The sequence below is a fragment of the Mesoplodon densirostris genome, chromosome 12 (assembly GCF_025265405.1).
Source record: "Mesoplodon densirostris isolate mMesDen1 chromosome 12, mMesDen1 primary haplotype, whole genome shotgun sequence".
NCBI classification, from domain to species: Eukaryota; Metazoa; Chordata; class Mammalia; order Artiodactyla; family Ziphiidae; genus Mesoplodon; species Mesoplodon densirostris.
In genome coordinates this window covers 68184979-68204089 of record NC_082672.1, presented here as the reverse complement: position 1 = coordinate 68204089, position 19111 = coordinate 68184979, and the positions used below count along the sequence as shown (strand labels likewise).

General features: G+C 46.2%; 1 protein-coding gene across 1 annotated transcript in view; it reads right to left on the bottom strand.

The window, feature by feature from the left end:
• The window catches only part of RRAGD (Ras related GTP binding D), a 37824-nt gene extending 19813 nt beyond the window's left edge, over positions 1–18011 (bottom strand). Inside the window, exons 1-2 of the mRNA XM_060114699.1 lie at positions 17663–18011; positions 3407–3702 (exon numbers count right to left, since the gene is read on the bottom strand). Of these exons, the coding sequence (XP_059970682.1) occupies positions 3407–3702; positions 17663–17804 (438 nt within the window). The 5' untranslated portion in view covers positions 17805–18011. The remainder of the gene's footprint in view (positions 1–3406; positions 3703–17662) is intronic.
• Between the last annotated feature and the right edge of the window lie 1100 nt (positions 18012–19111).

Genomic DNA, 19111 nt, shown 5'->3' with positions numbered 1-19111 from the left:
GGTTAGAGGTGTATTTGTCAAACTTGTTGAACTGTGTATTTAAAATGAGTGCAATTTATTGCATGTAAATTACACTTCAAAAAATGCTATTCCTTATGTCTTTAACTGAAGAGAGGAGTTCAGGGCACATGTCTGTGAGCAAAACCAGCCAAAGTCAAGAGTGTTATCACAGTCTCAAAAGATTAGAAATCACTCCTCTAACCTCCCTGCCAAGCATATAAAATGGTCTGATTACCAACAAACTGATGAAGTGGTACAGATCTACAAGGGATAAAAATGACATGAAAAGAAAGAAAACACTTGATTTATTAGAGCAGAGGGATTGTGAATGATTTTTTTTCTACTGTGTTTATTATTATCTTCTACAACAAATTAAAAAAAGGAAAAATACGCTGCCTGGTTTCTATTCCAAAATTAGATCTAGGAATGAGAGGCAGGTCACAGTCACCAACGTGGGTCAAGCCGACACTCTAGTTTGGATCCCAGGCACGTGTGAAATGGCTCCCAGGGGCCGAGGGTGGCCCTGGAGATGAGGTCCTTTCTGTGCGCCGTGCCGGGGGGCTGGCAGTGTCACGCGGGGAGCTCACGGGAAATTCCTCTTGATGCTTTCATTCTCTTTTATGTTACAACATTCTGTGAGGACACATTTTCTCCTTGGTGATATATTTATCTGGCAATCCTGTGATTGTGAGGAATTCGCAAGCAAAAAATAAAAAAACATGAGGTGTCAGACGAACATAGCACTGCTTAGAAATGAAGGCAGTGACATTCAAGAGTTGCCGAGACACTTCCCTCAAGTTTGGTTTTGTTTAGTGCTTGCAGTCACATCAAGTAAAGATTCCCCCAGGGCTTCCCTGGTGGCACAGTGGTTGAGAGTCCGCCTGCCGATTCAGGGGACACGGGTTCGTGCCCCGGGTCCGGGAAGATCCCACATGCCGCGGAGCGGCTGGGCCCGTGAGCCATGGCCGCTGAGCCTGAGCGTCCGGAGCCTGTGCTCCGCAACGGGAGAGGCCACAGCAGTGAGAGGCCCGCGTACCGCAAAAAACAAACAAACAAAAAAAACATTCCCCCAAACGTGATTGTTATTAGCTGCTTCCAGTAGAAAAGCCTATTAGGCAAATTCTGGAAACTGCTTATTTAACTTCCTTATTTTTAGTAAATGACAACTCTCAACAATGTTTTTTTCTACCTTTTAAAAAGTGTAATTTAAAAAGATGTATTTCTCATTCTTATACCTTTGTCCGCTCTACGGCCAAAACAAAACCCAACAAACCAAGAAACAAACTAAAACAAAGAACACATTTACCAACCACAATCGAAGGTCCGCTTTTCATGCTCAGGTCAAATTAAAACCAAATTACAGTTCCAATTTAAAAATAGGCAAAATAAATAAATAAAAAATAAAAAATAAAAATAGGCAAGTGTGGGAGGGGGAGGGATAAATTAGGAGTTTGGGATTAACATACACACACTACTATGTATAAAATAGATGAGCAACGAGGACCTACTATATAGCCCAAGGAACTAGACTCAGTATTTGGTAATAACCTATAAGGGAAAGGAATCCGAAAAAGAATATAAATATACATGTATTTATGACTGAATCACTGTGCTGTACACCTGAAACTAACACGATATTGTAAATCAACTATACTTCAATAAAACAAACCAACCATAAAAAGGGGATCACTTTGAAGCAATAAAAACACCCCAAACAATGAAAAATAAACAGGCAAGTATGCCTATTTTAGCCATATTACAAACACCTGAGATAGAGGTGCACTGGAGATTCACATTCCATAAATGTAAATTGCTATGTATGCACAATATTGTATTGAAGGAAGTACTTCCTAAGCCACTGTCTTGAAGTGATGAGTCAGGGTTGGAATCTACTTACCCACGGGTAGGGCTACTACAGCTCCACAAGTTCACCATGCAGTCGCTTGGAACTAAAAGGCTGAGTTGAAAATTTCATTTTTATATTAAACAGGCACCTCGTTCCGTGAATGCACTTATGATACTCTCAGGCATGAGTAGTCTTGTCCGAGAATGGTTTTCTAAGAGTGGGCTCAGAACCATTATTACTAAGGGTCTTCACAGCCCTTCCTCCCTAACACCGCTGGGCTCCTGAAGGGCTGGGAGTGCTTGGCCCTACCTGTCTGATTGTAGGTCCACAGTTGCAGGGAAACGTTGAGACCTGAGCTTAGAGTTGGCTTAGGGCATTCCTGCAGGACCTGTTGCCTTTTGTTCCCCCACAGCTACAAAAGAGAGCCCTCAGGAGGGTCTTCGGGCTGGGCCACCCCTTGGGGACACTTTCTAAGAGTCCCTGCACATGGAGAGTTTGAAGAACGTCAATGTCAGTGTCCCAGTCCTGCTCCCTGTGCTCTTTGCTAAGACTGACCTGCCGGAGATGCATCTGTGGTCCTGTTGCTTCCCTTCCTCTCCTCCCCTTAAACCACCAGCTCTGCCCATACTTCACAGGAGAAAGGCCCAGGGTCTTAAAAACCCAGGGTGCCAAAGAGACCGTTCAGAAGGCTGGTCTGAATACCAATAAAGGGAGCAACGCCTGGGTGATAAAGTTCTTCACCAGTCAAGGGGCTCCCAATTCTTTGCTGACACAATCAGGATGTCTACTGATAAACTGTGAAAAAATAATTTTTTTGTGATAGAAAATTGGGTACTTTAGGGGATATAACTTAGAAGGAGTTAAACAATTGAGTGAATGCTAGAACAAAACTCATCCCATATCCACCTTATGTGAACAAGGTTTCTCAGTACTTACAACTATACAAACAAAAAAAGAATTGATGCCAAATCCTGTCTTAGTCAAGCATAGATACATGAATTAAGTGGAAAAAAAAATATATGTATCTCAAATTTTACATTTTGTATTTAGTTACCTATAAAATACATACTAGTCATGCTGCTGTAATTGTGTGCTAGAGGTAATTACAATAATATGATTCAGAAGAAAAATGTTCACACTGAGAACTTTATCTTCAAAGGAAATAGTAAACATTTTGAAATGTAGATATGTATGTATTTTTGTTACAGAGAACTTGTGATCTTTTATAGATGTCTGCCAAGAGTACCAGACGGGGGGACACATCGTTGGTGTCACTGGCCTGCACGGTGGTCCCCCCGCCCCCCGTCTGTGAGGTTTCCTCTAGGGTTTGCTGAGAGCACACAGTTCCCGAACATCGCATGTTGGTCAGGGCTGCATGAAGGGAGCCTTTTCCCCTTTGCAAAGCCTGAGAGCCCCAACTGAGAAATGCTAGTCTGGTAGAAAGTCCTATTCCTGACTCTAAAAACCAAACCAAAATGATTGCAAAGGAACTTGTTTGCAAGAAGGGGCTGCCTGGGGCAGGGGGCTATGGTCCCACCGTACCCCGAGACTGAGCCTTACCTGGGAGTCTATGACAAATATCAGTGCTCCTGTCCCCCGGAAGATCATCTCATAGTCAAAGGTAGGGTCAAAAAAGTCAATCTGCCCTGGGAAGTCCCAAATCTGAAAATTAACAAAGGAGCTGTTGGAAACGTCTTCCCGGCAGATCTTGTTCGTACTTTCCAAGAACAGGGTTTCGTTGGGAGACATTTTATGAAAGACAACTTTCTGGATGGATGACTTGCCACTCCTTCTCAGGCCCATGAGCAGGATCCTCGGCTTCACCTCCGTGCTGAAGGGGTCGCTAAAGTCCAGAACTGGAGAAACCACAAAACAAGAATGAGGGTGAGATGCTGTCGCAGCGGTTAATGAGATGAGTTTCACTTCCGCCTCAGATGAGATTTATGATCCACAGACAATGCTACGTTTCCAAATACAGACAGCGCTAACTCCATCACCTTGCTCATGGAGGGGCCAGCTTTTAGAAAGTGCAAAACCCTGAAAAAGGCTGCATCACCACCTCTCACACAATTTCAGAGGGCCAGAAAACCTGGGATATTCCCCATCACGAGCAGGGACTCTGGAGTGTGAAGCACAGAGATTTCTGGAGCAGACTATGGGGGGAGAGAATCCAGTCTTAGCATTCCAGAGCAAGGTCCTTCTTTGCCCAGATCATCAGTCTCTGCACTAAAGAGATGCTTGTTTGAGTTACACCTCAAAGAAACAATTTTGGACTTCATCAAAACTTAAAACTTTTGTGCTTCAAAGGACACTTATCAAAAAAGTGAAGACAACCCAAAGAATGGGAGAAAACATTTGCAAATAATACATGTGATAAGGGTCTAGTATCCAGAATATATAAAGAACTCTTACAATTCAACAATAAGAAGATAAGCCAATAAAAAATGTGTAAAGGATTTAAATAGACATTTCTCCAAAGATACACAAAAGGCCAATAACCACGTGAAAAGATACTCGACATCATTAGTCCATAAGGAAATGCATATGAAAACCAGAATGAGATGCCGCTTCATACCCACTAGGATGGCTAAAATAAAAAAGACAGACAATAACAAGTGTTGGTGAGGATGTAGAGAAATGGGAATCCTCTTACACTGTTGGTGATAATGTAAAATGGTGGGCTTTGAAAAACAGTTTGGCAGGTGCTCAAAAGGTTAAACATTTGAGTCACCACATGACCCAGCAATTCTATTCCTAGGAATAAAGAAATAACATATGTCCAAGCAAAAACTTGTACATGAATGTTCACAGCAGCACAATTCATAATAGTCAAAAAGTAGATACAATCCAATGGCCATCAACTGATAAATGGATTAACAAAATGTTGTATATTCATATAATGGAATATTATTCAGCCATTGAAAAGGAATGAAGTACTGATTCATGCCACAACATGGATGAACATCAAAAATGTTACACTAAATGAATGAAGACAGACACAAAAGGTCACATATTGTTTGATTCCATTTACATGAAATGTTCACAATAGACAAGTCCATAAAGACAGAAAGTACTTAGTGGCTGCCAGGGGCTACAGGGAGGGGGAAATGGGAAGTGACTCTTAATGGGTATGTGTTTTCTTTGGGGTGATAAAAATGTTCTGGAATTAAGCCTTCATGACTGACCCAAAAAAATAAGAAAAATAAAAGACTCAGTATGAAACTTGGAGAAAGATCAAGAAAAGAAACCAACATTTTAAGAAAAAAGGCAGAACATAGGAAAATAAATATACATATATTATTTTTCTACATTTCTTTTTTGTTTCCTTCTGAGCTATACCTCATTATGTCTTTCTCAGACCCTGGTCCTGATCTAAACATAATCCAATACAGACTGGAAAGTAATCCTTTATTTCCCTATTGCAACTAAGAATTTTTCCCAAAGTTCTACAATTATCTAAAACACAGGTTACTACCTGATAGAATCTTAGGAAATTTCATTTACTATATATAATATTTTGATGTTTCACTTTGCAGTAGGTGCAGGGAAATACAGAAATTTCAGGTAAAACAGTAAATGAATAAAGAAAAAGTAAGTAGCTGTAGATGTACAGACACTATTCTACTATAAGCAACATTTTACTCCCATCCTACCCACACACACTTTTCCCATTCAACTTAACCCAATTAAACAAACTGCGGATGATATGCCCTAGACAGAGTGATGTGGAATTAAACCACCCAAAAGAACACCAGCTTTCTTCTTCTTCATCAGGGATTATATGCTATACTTGCAGTACTGTCATTACAAGTCAATCTTAACAAAAGCAGGACATGAACTGAAAAAGAAAACAGGACTTCCAGTTGCAAAAATATCAGACTAAGAACATGTCAGTCTCCCTTTCCCATACTGAATCCCTAAGCACAATAGAAAAGGTATGAACAATAAATAAATAGATGAACAAATAAACACGGATAGCTGAGCTTGAGACCAAAGAGAGAACTCAAAATTGACAAATTACTGAGAAATCCCTAAGAAACACAAAGATCAGATTGAAGGGGGAAACTGCAGCCCTTGATTATGAATGGTAGGGTTCTGCTGGAAAAGGTAGAACAGGAAGCTCAAACAGGAAAGGACATGAAAACAACCAACAGGGCTGTTATTTGGAGAATCATAGTGAGAAGAGCCAAGCAGATAAACTGTGCACCTACATACACACTAGACTATCTTCCAAGTGGGAGCAGTGAATGTAGGAGTGTAGGTATGAGAGGGAGGGCAGTGCCCTAGAGGCACTGATGCCCAGAAGGAACAGGAAGCACCCACAGTACCCCCTCCAAGTACTCTGACCTTCCCTAACTCTCACTGCAATGTGTGTGGAGTCCAGGAGGTGGAAGCAGCACCATCCTCCCTCTAGACATTTCCTCAAATGCCAAGTATTTGAGGAAAGACAAGATTATAGAAGAGAATACAGACTCAACAAATGGAAGAATGTATACCTGAAGAAGCAGAGTTATACAGGAGTCAGAGTAAACTTTCAAGTATAATTAAAATACTCAGAGATCAGAGAAAATATGGCATTCATGAAACAAGAACAGACAGTTTCAGAATAAGAGCAGTTATGAAAAAGGGCCTTATGGATCTTAGAAATAAAAACACAACTGTTGGGCAGGGAGGATATATGGATTGAAAAGCAGAATAAACACAGATGATAAAATAAATTTTATCATCAATATAAAAATAAATAAATAAATTTATTTTTTTAAAAAAGGATGCACTCCTGGAAGAAAATACACTCAAATATAGTGGAATGCAACAAGCAATGGAAGACAAATTTTACTGAAACCTATTGATTTGAAATAAGTATTGATTAAAAAAAATTTTTTTGGCTGCGTTGGGTCTTCGTTGCTGCACGTAGGCTTTCTCTACTTGCGGCGAGCAGGGTCTACTCTTTGTTGAGGTGTGTGGGCTTCTCATTGCAGTGGCTTCTCTTGTTGCGGAGCACAGGCTCTAGGCATGTGGGCTTCAGTAGTTGTGGCACACGGGCTCAGTAGTTGTGGCTCGCGGGCTCTAGAGCACAGGCTCAGTAGTTGTGGTGCATGGGCTTAGTTGCTCTGCAGCATGCGGGATCTTCCCAGACCAGGGATCGAACCCATGTCCCCTGTATTGGCAGGTGGATTCTTAACCACTGAGCCACCCAGCAAGTCCCTGATTTTAAATTTTTGAATAAAAATCAGAAACTAAAATTCCAGGCAATGTAGACATGGGAGATTGGTGAGGGAGAGGTAGGCAAAAGGTAAGTAAGAGAATGCTATGGTCCTTGTTAGAAAAGCCCAGTTATGTATCAATTTTTTTAAATACAAGGATAAGCATCTCAAACTAGTAGAAAATATAAAATAGGTGTACCACATTTAATCATGTACAACTACAAAAATATTTAAGTGCATATAAATGTCTTTATTTCTTCCCAATTTATACTGTTGGATGTGGATGCAGATTGTAACTTCTCTTCAGCAGGGTCTGCAAGTCTCTATGTGGCATGATCATTGACACTGGTGCCCTGGAGGTTGGCTCTCCTCCTCCTGGGAGAGTGGGGAGGTGATGGAGACCACTGTGGAAAGGGGAGGGAGTGTGTATGTGTGTTTACATATATAGAGTGGCTGGGAAGTGAAATACACATACAGCTATAACATATACACACAGCTGGAGGCATGAGCCACCAAATGTAAACAGCTGGGAAATAGTGAGTCAGATCAGCAAGAGTACCATCAACTCTGTAGAGATCCCTTACACGCATGCAGATGCATTTTGTCATATTTAACTAGCACGTACAGAAATATAGTGTGCCAGGGACCTCGCTAGACACAGACATCTCTACAGACTTTACCCACGCAATGAGGAGGTACAAGTCTGCTTTACACCTGAGGAACCTGGGGGAAGGAACCCGCCCAAGGACGCAGGACAGGTATGTGCTAGAGCCCTTACCCAGGGCCTTAGCCACCAATCCGCTGACACTGTACTAAAACTGCAACAAAGACAAAAGAAGAGACCAGAAAATATCAGAGTGCGTTACGCATAACAAGAGTAAATACTACTAGCGAAACTCTTTTACATTTACTTATACGTAGGTGGGTGCTGGCTCCCAATATAAACGTACTTTTTATTGTGGACTCACAGTCAAAAATGTTTGTAGGCCACTGCTGTTGAATAGGGGAGGTTTCTTACATCAGAAAAGCCTACTGGCAAAAATCTTCCCTCGAATTCTCTCTCACTCTCTCAAATCTCTCTGCTTCTGAAACCCTGTGGGGTTTCTCAGGACTGGTAGCAGGGAGCTTCCATCAGAAAAGGAAACACCCCAGCCTCCGGACCTCCTGCAGAGGGTTGCCATATCCCACCCCGGGCCCCATGACAGTTCCCTGAGTATCACGCGCTTGCTCAAGCTTGATAAGAAACACCTGAGAAAAATGAAAGCGTTAAAGAGGATGAAGGATGAGAGCTGCTTTGAAAGGGGCAATAAAAGGGCTAGTACTTTATTTTTTTTAAAGGAAAATCAGAAAGGAACTACTGGAGAATCTGGGACTAGACATGGGACCCCAAAGAGGGCTCTTTAAAAGTGTCCGCGGGCGTTTGGAGGAAGTTGCCAGAGAGAGGTGAAATTTACAAGAGGGCAGTTTGTTCCTGTTTCATAAAGGTTCCCTGAACGTCTGCCAAGTGTTCTTTCTGTTCGACAAGGCTGAGCCAGAGGCTGCAGACACAAAGAAAAGCTTCATTCCTTAGCGATTAGCGGGGGAAAACGGACAAGAATAACCGACAGCTACAAGGCACTGCTCTCTAGGTGTTATGGGTTCAGCGAGGAGGTTCCCTGGAGAAATAGCATCTGTGTCTTAAAGGAGAGGAGGCATAAAAGAGATGAATGAGGGAACGGTCGTGCCAGGAAGAGATGTGGCCTTCCTGGAGTTCAGGGAACATAGTTTAAAGACAAGAAAAGCCTGCACACTCTCCAGCGGCTTCCCACAGCATTTAGAATAAAATGCAAATACCTTCGTAGCCCAAAAGGCCCTAAGTGGGCTACCCTCTCATCCCATGCCTGGTTCATCCTCCCCACCACTTCCCTGCCCTGCAGTCACACTGGCCTTCTGCTTGCTCACCTTAGGGCCTCCACTCGCTCCTCCCTCCTCCCTCCTCCCTCCGACTCGCTCTTCCCTCCTCCTCCCTCCTCCCTCCGACTCGCTCTTCCCTCCTCCTCCCTCCTCCCTCCTCCCTCCTCCCTCCGACTTCCTCCTCCCTCTGTCCAGCAAGCTTTCCCCAGGCCTCCCCTGGCTCCTCCTCCCACTCAGCCCAGGGGCAATTTTACCTCCTCTCACCTCAATGGGGTCCCGTCACTTCCTAATATCCCTGTGTCTTCTTCATAGTACTTCACTATACAAAATTATCTTTTTACTTTATATTGTTTATCTTGTTTGTTTACTTTATTGTCTCTCACATATACACAGGCAAAATACATCGTAGCATGTGGTGTGAACCCAATAAATATCGTTGAATAAATTAATTGATAGAGAGGTAACAGGCTAGCTCATGAATGAGATGCAAGTTTGGACTTTACTCTGCAAGCCATGAGGAAATCACTGAGGATTTTAAGGGGAGACTAACGTGATCAGGAAGCTCACTCCAGAAACAGACTTCCTTAGAGGGGGTCAGTGTGCAGACACCAATAAGCCACTATGGAATAAAATGTTTTTTGAGCTAAAGGCACTGGAGTTCCTGAAGTCCCTTATTTGCCTAAAGCAGACCCTCCCAAAAGAACTCAGTTGTCAAAAACGTCCTCCCCAGGAGCAACTCTCATCTTCTCTTCTTGGAGACTGAGAGAAGTCAGCCCTACACCCAAACAGACACTGTCACCAAACTATCGTTATCTCCCACCTTTTCTCCTATGGGCCCATTTATCCTTCCAGTGACTTGTTTTTCCATAAGTGCCCCTTCCCGCATTCCCTTTTAAGTCATTTTTTTCTCCCAGAAGTGCCCCTCTACCCCCCTCATCCTCTGTTAAAATGGTACATAACCCCCAAATTCTAACCACCTCCTTAAGTCGAATTTTCTGTGAACTCTCATGCATTAGTACTTAATTAAACCTACTTTTCGGGCCTCCCTGGTGGCGCAAGTGGTTGAGAGTCCGCCTGCCGATGCAGGGGATACGGGTTCGTGCCCCGGTCTGGGAGGATCCCATATGCCGCGGAGCGGCTGGGCCCGTGAGCCATGGCCGCTGAGCCTGCGCGTCCGGAGCCTGTGCTCCGCAACGGGGGAGGCCACAACAGTGAGAGGCCCGCATACCGCAAAAAAAAAAAAAAAAAAAAACCCCACTTTTCTCTTGTTCATGTCATTTGTCAGTTTAATTTGCAGGACTCCAACTCAGAACCTAAGAGTTTTTCCTCCCTAACAATAATTAGGTTGTTCTAGAATCACAAATGAGAAGCATGTGGAAATGGGCAGATGGAATGGATTCATGAGAAGCTCAAATCCACTCGGTAGTACTTGGTGATCCTCTGAATATAGGGGACAAAGGAGAAAGAAACCCCAAGTTCCTGACCTGGAAGATCAAGTGAATAAGGATCCGTTCGTGAAGTGCATAAAGGCAAAGAGGCTGAACACGGATTTGGAGCTGTTGAGTCTGGGGTGCCTGTCGGTCTTGCCTCAGGTGAGGAAAAGATCTGGGGCCTCAGAAGGCAATATGAATACGAAGCTGCAGGCAGGTTTGAAGCGGCAATGCAGTTTGCTGAGGCAGTCCGTGCCCCATTGGTCCTTTTTTTCCCTGAGCTTGTTGGCTGAGGGTGAGGGCACACTGGAGAGGTTCTGGCTTCGGCCCCCAAGAAATGGCTCAAACCAACCCACTCCAACCGCTTATCACCAGCAGTTACCATTTACTAAGCACCTGCATAGCACACAGTGTCATCTCTAATCCCCAAATTGATAACATTTATCCTTCACAGATGTGAAAACTGAGGCCTCGGTGTTTACCACGCTAAACACTCAATAGATGTTTGCTGGTTGGGATGATTAAATGAAAGTGATTGAGCAGAATGTGAAGCTAAATTAGCTGAAGCTTTAAAAAGAAACCACACCTGACTTTGGCCCAGCCCAGCATTTAGGTATCAAGAGGATAAGCTTTATGCCCAGGTGAAGTTTATCCACTCTGATCAGGGCACTGAACACACCTTACCTATATCTTCCACTGGATCCTGTTCGTACCCAAATCCCAGATAGCTCAGTTTTGTAACTAGGCTGCCAGGAAACCCAGGGAAACTCAGTTACCCAAGGAGCAGGATTATGGGGAGGGGTTATTTAACTGAGCCATTGTCAGCCTTTAACACCTGCAGGCTAATGACTTAACCCAGAAATGGCAGAGCCCTGTCAAAAACGACAGAAGGGGGCTTCCCTGGTGGCGCAGTGGTTAAAAGTCCGCCTGCCAATGCAGGGGACACGGGTTCTTGCCCCGGTCCGGGAAGATCCCACATGCCGCGGAGCGGCTGGGCCCATGAGCCATGGCCGCAGAGCCTGCGCGTCCAGAGCCTGGGCTCCAAAACGGGAGAGGCCACAACAGTGAGAGGCCCGCGTACCACACACAAAAAAAAACAACCAAAAAAAACCCAACAGAAGTAAGGGAGAGAGATGGATCAGTGACTTGGGGATAGGGCTGCCTGGGGGCCACACCTGACTGATCTGTGGGCTGGGAATGTTCACAACAAAGAAGGAAATAGAAATCAGGAAAATGGGAATTGAAGTTCTGACAGGCTTGGTCCTGGCTTCCTGGGGAGAACAAGGTATAGTATGAAATGCATTTCATAAATTCTGATGTATCAGACAACTGAGAGCTATTATAATTTAGGAAAGTTCTCCAAGAGATGATGCCTTTGAACAGACCCCAAACTGGAAAATAAAACAAAGATTTAACAAAAGAATTAGGATAATGTGGTAGCAAATGGAATGGTTGAAAAAGTACTGTGTTAGTGCCAGATTGGGGTTCAAATCCCAGCTTGGCCACTTACCAGCTGTGTAAATGCCCACACATGTCCCAGAGCCCATGAGCCTTTATTTCCTCATCTATCAGGCTCTGTCAGCATGTGTACACACACACACACACACACCCACACCCACACCCCCCCACACACACACCCACACACACCCCCACACACACACACACCCTGCTTCTTTCTTTTTTTCCCCAGCCCAAGCCTAGGTAACGAGAAGGTCTTTTTTGGAATGTGACCACAGCGAGAGGCTCATTCAGCCTTAAGGGAAAGTTAGAATGTCTTTGCTATTAGTATTCTGTGGGGTCCACAAAGGCTTAAGGTTCTACATACTTACGGTTTTAGGAAGAGGCCTCTGGTTTGGTTCTATTTGCATCATTATCTGTAGCCCTTTACATTTCGGATCAATGGAACTACTTACACATTCAAGAGCCAGGAGTCCAGTAAGAAATTCCAACCCAAGTGGCAATTAAATATATGAATACTAATACTGTTAATAAGAGAATATGCAAAAATCATGAAGATTCACTGTCCGTTTGATTAACGAACTACTTAGTAAGGAAAATTTAATGCAATCAGAACATGTATTTTCAAAGGCACAAAGGATTTTTTTTGTTTTTGTTTTTGTTTTTTTTGTGGTACGCGGGCCTCTCACTGTTGTGGCCTCTCCCGTTGCGGAGCACAGGCTCCGGACGCACAGGCTCAGCGGCCATGGCTCACAGGCCCAGCCGCTCCGCGGCATGTGGGATCTTCCCGGACCGGGGCACGAACCCGTGGTCCCCTGCATTGGCAGGTGGACTCTCAACCACTGCGCCACCAGGGAAGCCCGGCACAAAGGTTTTTGAAGGTGATTTTTATTTATACATGAAGACCTAATCTTTTTCTATGAAATCCTCTCACATCACACTGGCAGGTAACTAAAAAACATGATTCTATATGTGAATATTTCCTTTACATAAGCATCCAATAACATTCCTGGGAATTCCCCGACAGTCCAGTGGTTAGGACTCGGCACTTTCACTGCTGTGGCCCGGGTTCAATCCCTGGTCTGGGAACTAAGATCCCATAAGACGTGTGGCACAGCCAAAAATAAAAAAACCACGTTTCTAATGTGTTCTGATTTCCTTCTGCAAGAAGGGAAAAGTGTTCTTGTGAGCTTTTTTTTTTTTCCTCCAAATGATCACTCTGAGTGTGATCAAGGTTGGTTTTATGTCGTCCTCGATTTTACACACTAAGAAACAGAGCTGGAGTCTTCCCCAGAGGTCCTCAAGAGGAGAAAGTCCACCAGCTCTCTGGGCATTAGGCCAGGAGTGAAAAACCCATCTGTCTTGTATGTTACAGCAGAACCAGGGAAAGCCACTGTCGCAGGACAGCTTTAAAGCCCTCTTTAAAAGAGAATTGAAAAGTTGCCTTTAAAAAAAGGTAAGGAATACAAGAATAAAGGAAGGAGAGGAGAAGTAAGAAAAATGAGCAGGACAGAAGTGAGTGTGATAGGAAGTAAAGTCATATCACCAACAGTGATGCAAATTGGGGGGGACTGAACAAAGCAGGTGAACTCTCAGGCACAGCACCTTATCCAGAACTCCAGAACTTGCTGATTCTGCCTCTTTTTTCCATTAGACTACCCCAGGTCTGTTCTAATATTAAAGTGGGAGATATTTCTTATAAAAGTAGAGAATCAAGATTCTATGATACCAGGAATCACTGAAACATGTTTACAAACATCTGATATAAAAATATGCTCTCTAACCATATGTATTTGAATAAGCTTTGGGCCTAAGGCGTGACCTTGGTCACATCATTTTTAACTATTCTGTGTTTCCATCTCTTCCAACACTTATATATTTCTGTATTTTCAGGACCAGAAGGAAACCCAAGAGATTGGCTATAGCCAGGGTTGTAGTCAACCCAACTCTTTTTGGACAAGGCAGAGTTACAAGAGAAGGGACTTACATTTCCATGTACTTGACCCTCTCCTAAACCTTGCTCAGTTCTAGCCCATGTTGTGGCTGCAGAAAAGTCCCCTGGCATCTCTGAGCCACGGATTCAATATCAGAAGAACAATTCTCTCTACTTACCCTCAAGAAAAAATGAGAAGGTAACTTCACTAATAATTTTAAAAATTATTTTAAGAAAAAAAAGCTGACACTAATGATTAGAAGTGAATCGCCAGATCCACTGCCTTTACAGCCACCAGGGAAGGATCACCTGCTGACCCTGGATTTTCTGTGCCTCCAGGGACCACCTAACTGTCACTTCCTCAGACCCTGAGAGAGTGCACAGGCTGCTACAAAAACAGGACCGCACTTAGCTGGACTGTGGCAGAACAGCTGTCTTAGCCAAATTTCCCTTAAAAATTGGGAGGGGGGGCTTCCCTGGTGGCGCAGTGGTTAAGCATCCGCCTGCCAATGCAGGGGGCACGGGTTCGAGCCGTGGTCCGGGAAGATCCCACAGGCCGTGGAGCAACTAAGCCCGTGCGTCACAACTACTGAGCCTGCTCTCTAGAGCCCACGTGCCACAACTACTGAAGCCCGCGCGCCTAGAGCCCGTGCTCCGCAACAGGAGAAGCCACCACAATGAGAAGCCCGCGCACCACAAGGAAGAGTAGTAGCCCCCGCTCGTGGCAACTAGAGAAAGTCCGCGTGCAGCAACAAAGACCCAATGCACCCAAAAATAAATAAATAAATAAATTTAAAAAAAAACACTTAAGAAATTGGGAGGGACTTCAGGAAAAAATAATTTCACTTTCTGACTAAATATGATCTTTTAATTGATTTCCTTGTTATTATAGTTTTTAAAGAACTGTAATTTAATAAAGACTTAAAAGTCCATGTGTCTAAAAATAATCAATATTTTTGGTGCAATTGTTTTTAATGGTTTAATTATTGTCTCCTCTCTCTCTGGAGTTTTATCTGGAGCATGGGGGTTGAAGATGAGATTCATCTTATCTCTGATTAACGACCCTGAAAGGGGGGGTTGGGAAGTGCCCAAATCTGTCCTTAACAGAACGAAAGTGCTCAAGAACACCCCTGCTATTCATGAATAAAATTTGGAATGTAAGCCAAAGAAGTGCAGTTTAAGGCTCACCTTAGCTGCACTACATTTTCAACCTTAACACAATGTGGTAAAACGTACAGGGCACTCGGTTTAAAAATAAGATCAGAGGTTCCTTGTAAGACTATGGGAAATAAAAATCACACTATCCACCTTCAATCACATTCTTTTGCACAGCAATGCTGGTCAGGCCTGCATCCCACCCACCAGGGTAGATTTCTGAACCTCATGGAAAAAGCCCCAGGTCTCCAAGAAGCTCAGGCACTAAACCAAGTCCATTAGGATGGTTTGGAATTCATTAGAGAAATGCTTTGCTCATGGTTCAAAGTGCACCATATACATCTCTTCTCAGAGGAAATAAGTTCTCCCCACCCGCTACTTTCCACGCCTTGAGTTTGAGAGTAGGTAAATGTAAAACTTAGCCCAAATAACACAGGGTTATAAGGCAATACGTGCCCGGGGCCCATTAGAAATCGGGATGACCATTTGGTGGCACCTTGATGTCTCCAGAACAGAAGGCCACAGGAACAGAAGTCACAACTCCCAGCCTCCACCCCCATCCTGACTCCCCAAGACCATATCAGCTGGCATGACAGGTGTCAGGGACAGTCCTTGCTAGAACTGCTGACTGAGGGGCCTATCTGCTACTCTAGAAAGCGAATGTTCTGATAGAGATTCTACATTCAGGCCTAAACCCCCAAATCAAAGCCAGCAACACATGGAAAGAACAGCAGCCCAAGGTAATGGAGGAAATCTTCAGAGAATAGACCATATCCACAGCAGGCCCAGGTGGAGAAAGGCCAGGCTTCAGTAATGTTTGCTCTTCTTACCACACAAATATACTCAGGGCTTTTATAGCAAGATTTCAGCTTGATACCAAGAACTCACGAGGGAGGATTTTATTACTAAAGTAATCATAAGCATCAGTTCCAGGCGGGTTTGCCTTGGGTTAGGAGCACTGGGGAGCATCCTACACCCGGATCTGGGGAAGCCCTTTGTTCAGAAAATCCCCGCCCCTCAGCCAAAGCGTTAATTTCACTCCAAGGCCCCAAATCAAAATTTTAAAGTGCCCCCTTAAAGAACTGCAGAATAAAACAGGTCCCGTGCTTTTCCTGGAACCAGTCTCTGGCCCCCAGGACAATATCAAATTACAGGGTTTTTCTTCCCATATACGGTCTCTTATTTCTTTTCCTTTTTTTCAAAGAGGATCACAATTGCACCCTGTTGTGGGTCTTCGGTTTCAAATACCTTGCAAATACATCCCCATTCTGAATCTCTCCGGAGCCTCCGAAGAATCTAGGAGGGGCTAACAAACGCAATTTGAATAATAATGAAGCGACTGAACAATTTAACTACCAAAGGTAGCCCTAGAGACTCCAACAAAAGGGTTGAAAACCTTTATCCACAAAAATGTGGCCACCTGCTCGACTGTGGGACCCAGTTATGGGGAGTGCAGAAGAAAGAGGCGCACAGGTGCACACACGAGTTTAAGCAAATAGGGAATTAGTACAAATGCTCCCTGGGGACCAGACACTATGAAAAAGGGTGACTTGGAAAGCTCCTTTCTCATCTATCAGGCTCAAGGTTTAGTTAACAATCTTCCCTTTCTGATTAATTGAAAGCACTCACCATACGTAAAAATAATGAAAACTGCCCCCCCCAGAGAAAGGCTTTGTTTGTATGGAGAAGTTAAAACAAGTCCAGTGAATTTTCAATTAAAGTTCTTCAAAATCAACAGTCACGAAAGTACTTTTTATCCCTCATGCAATTTCTGCCAAGTGAACATTTTAAAAGTTAGCTCCTTCTTTAGGATGCTGACAGTTCCACCTAGATGTTATGTTTACCAGCCTCATTCTACTGATCTTTCCAAAAGACTTTACAATAAAGGACTTTTTCCTCGATTTGGAGGGAAACAAAAAAGATGAACTTTTCTGGAATCCTAAAAAGCTCTCAACTCCCTTAGTCCTTAAGAATTAAACGCAGGAAGCCCCCGCTGGCTGAACAATTGCTAAATCCTGCTTCTTGAACAGGAAACAGAGTTTGCTTCTGAGTGGCTCCGTATTCCCCCTCCCCGCGCTCACTCCAGGGCAGGCGCTGCCATGCCCAGGTGGTGACGCTGAGCAGAGATAAGGTGTCCTAACAACCTTATTTGCCTGGATCTCTGGATACTCGCGGCCACACGGCGACTCCTTTATCACCTGGGTGCATCCCTCCGCCGCACCACCGGTGCCTCCACGCCGCCGACCTGGGCGGCCCCGGGACCCCTCCCGCGGCAACACGGGGCAAGACTGACACCCGCAGCTGCCGACGACCCTGCCAGTCACGCTGCCGCCGGCTGCCTTTTTTAGCCACGACATCTGACCCGGGCTCCGACAGCAGCATTCAGGGAGAGATCCCAGGGCGCGCCGGGCAGTCCCCTCCCCTCCCAAACCCCCGGACCCTGCGGAGAGCTCGGGGTGAGGGGTGGGGGAGGTACTGGCCCTGGAACTGCCAGAGAGCGCGCGTTCCTCCTGCCCAGACGCTTCCTCTCCGCCCTCTCCACCGATCCCGGCCCCCGCTCCGCTGCACCCGGGCTCCCCCATTTTGCATCTCGCCGCGGCTCCTCTGGCTCCCTCCCCACTCCCACCCCCCAACTCCGCTTGCCTGGATCCCCTCCAAGTCAGCTGCCCGTGCGCCGGGCCCGGCGGGGGTGCGGGCCGAGGACGCTCGGGGCGGGGGGCCGAGCGGGGGACCCGGTGCTCACCTCCCTCCTCCGTCCCGCTGTCCGGCTCGGCGTCCGAGGAGTCGGGCCCGTCCCCGTAGCCCGCTAGCCCCACCAGCTCATCCTCCTCCTCGTCGTCGTCCTCCTCCTCCTCCGGCTGAGGCTTTCCCAGCACCTGGCTCATCGCGCCCACGGCCGGCCGTCCCCGGGGCGACGGGGGTCTCTGGTGGGGGGCGCCAAACCTCCCGGCCTGCCACTCGCAACCTATTTCTGAATTGGGGTTTTGTCCTGAGGTTCGCGGGCGGAGGCGGGGGCCGCGCGTCCCCCGCGGCGGTCGGCGTCCAGGTCTGGGTCCCGCCGTTCGCAGCGCGCCCGGAGCCCCCCTGCCCCGCCCGCCCGCCGGCGGAGGAGTCAGCCAGAGCGCGGCAGTTCCTCCCCAGAGGAGGGAGAGAGAGACTGCGTGACCCAAGTCACCTGACACACACTGTCATACACTCACACACACACACCGCACGGGCGCGCGCGCGCTTTCCCGGGAGCACCGCTCGCTGGGGCGCTGGGCCGAGGCCGCGCACACACACTCAACCGGGAGCAGGCCGGCGCGGGGCTCTCCACCCACCCAGAAACGCACACAGACACTCGCCCGGTACCCAGGGACCCGGGACGCGGCGCAGTCACCCACCGCGGCTGCTCGCCCTGGGCCCCCAAGCGCCCCTGCTGCACGTGGTCCCCGCACAGGCGGGCGAGCTGGGGTACCGCGCACCCGGAGAACCTCTCACCGCCCTCCCCCGACACACACACGCTACCTAGGGCGGCCTTCTCCAGCTTTCGGTCCCGGCCGAGGGTTCCAGTCCCAAGTGAGCTGCCCCCGCCCCCGAACACTGCTGCGCCCAGGCCCCCTCTCCGAGCGGCGTGCCTAGGACACCCCGTGGATGCTGAAGCGCCCCGAGAAGAAAACTCTAGAGAAATGCGCCGCAGAGGCGGCGCAGTCTCCATAGCAATTGCCTTTTAGTGCGCGTTTGTGGTTCAAAGTGCTTCCCACCAAGAAAACAGACGTATTCACTAATCAGGCCTACCCAGCTGTAAATGTTCCTGAAAATATAACATGCCTCGTGGCTGCCTAGCCTGAATAATAATTCCTCTGCGGCGTTTGGGCAAAGGTCTCAGGTGTGTAACACACCAAGGGGCTATTCATAGCCACCTCCTCCTGTCTCACTGTTGAATAGACTGTAATCCCAAATCCCACATCTCAAAATAAAATGTTTCAAGGCTTTTGGGGGGAGAGAGGGGTGGTGGACGCGGAGACAGGACTTGCAGCAGTGTGAGGGAGAGATTAAAACCGGCATTCCTCCACAAGCTTTTCACCACAGGACATACCGTACCCGCCCTTTCTGGATACTGCAAAAAGTCACGTGGATGAACTTCCTTCTGTCAAGCACAATGAGAAATAAACCAGCTGGCCAGCAGGATAATCCAGATTCTACAGGTGCC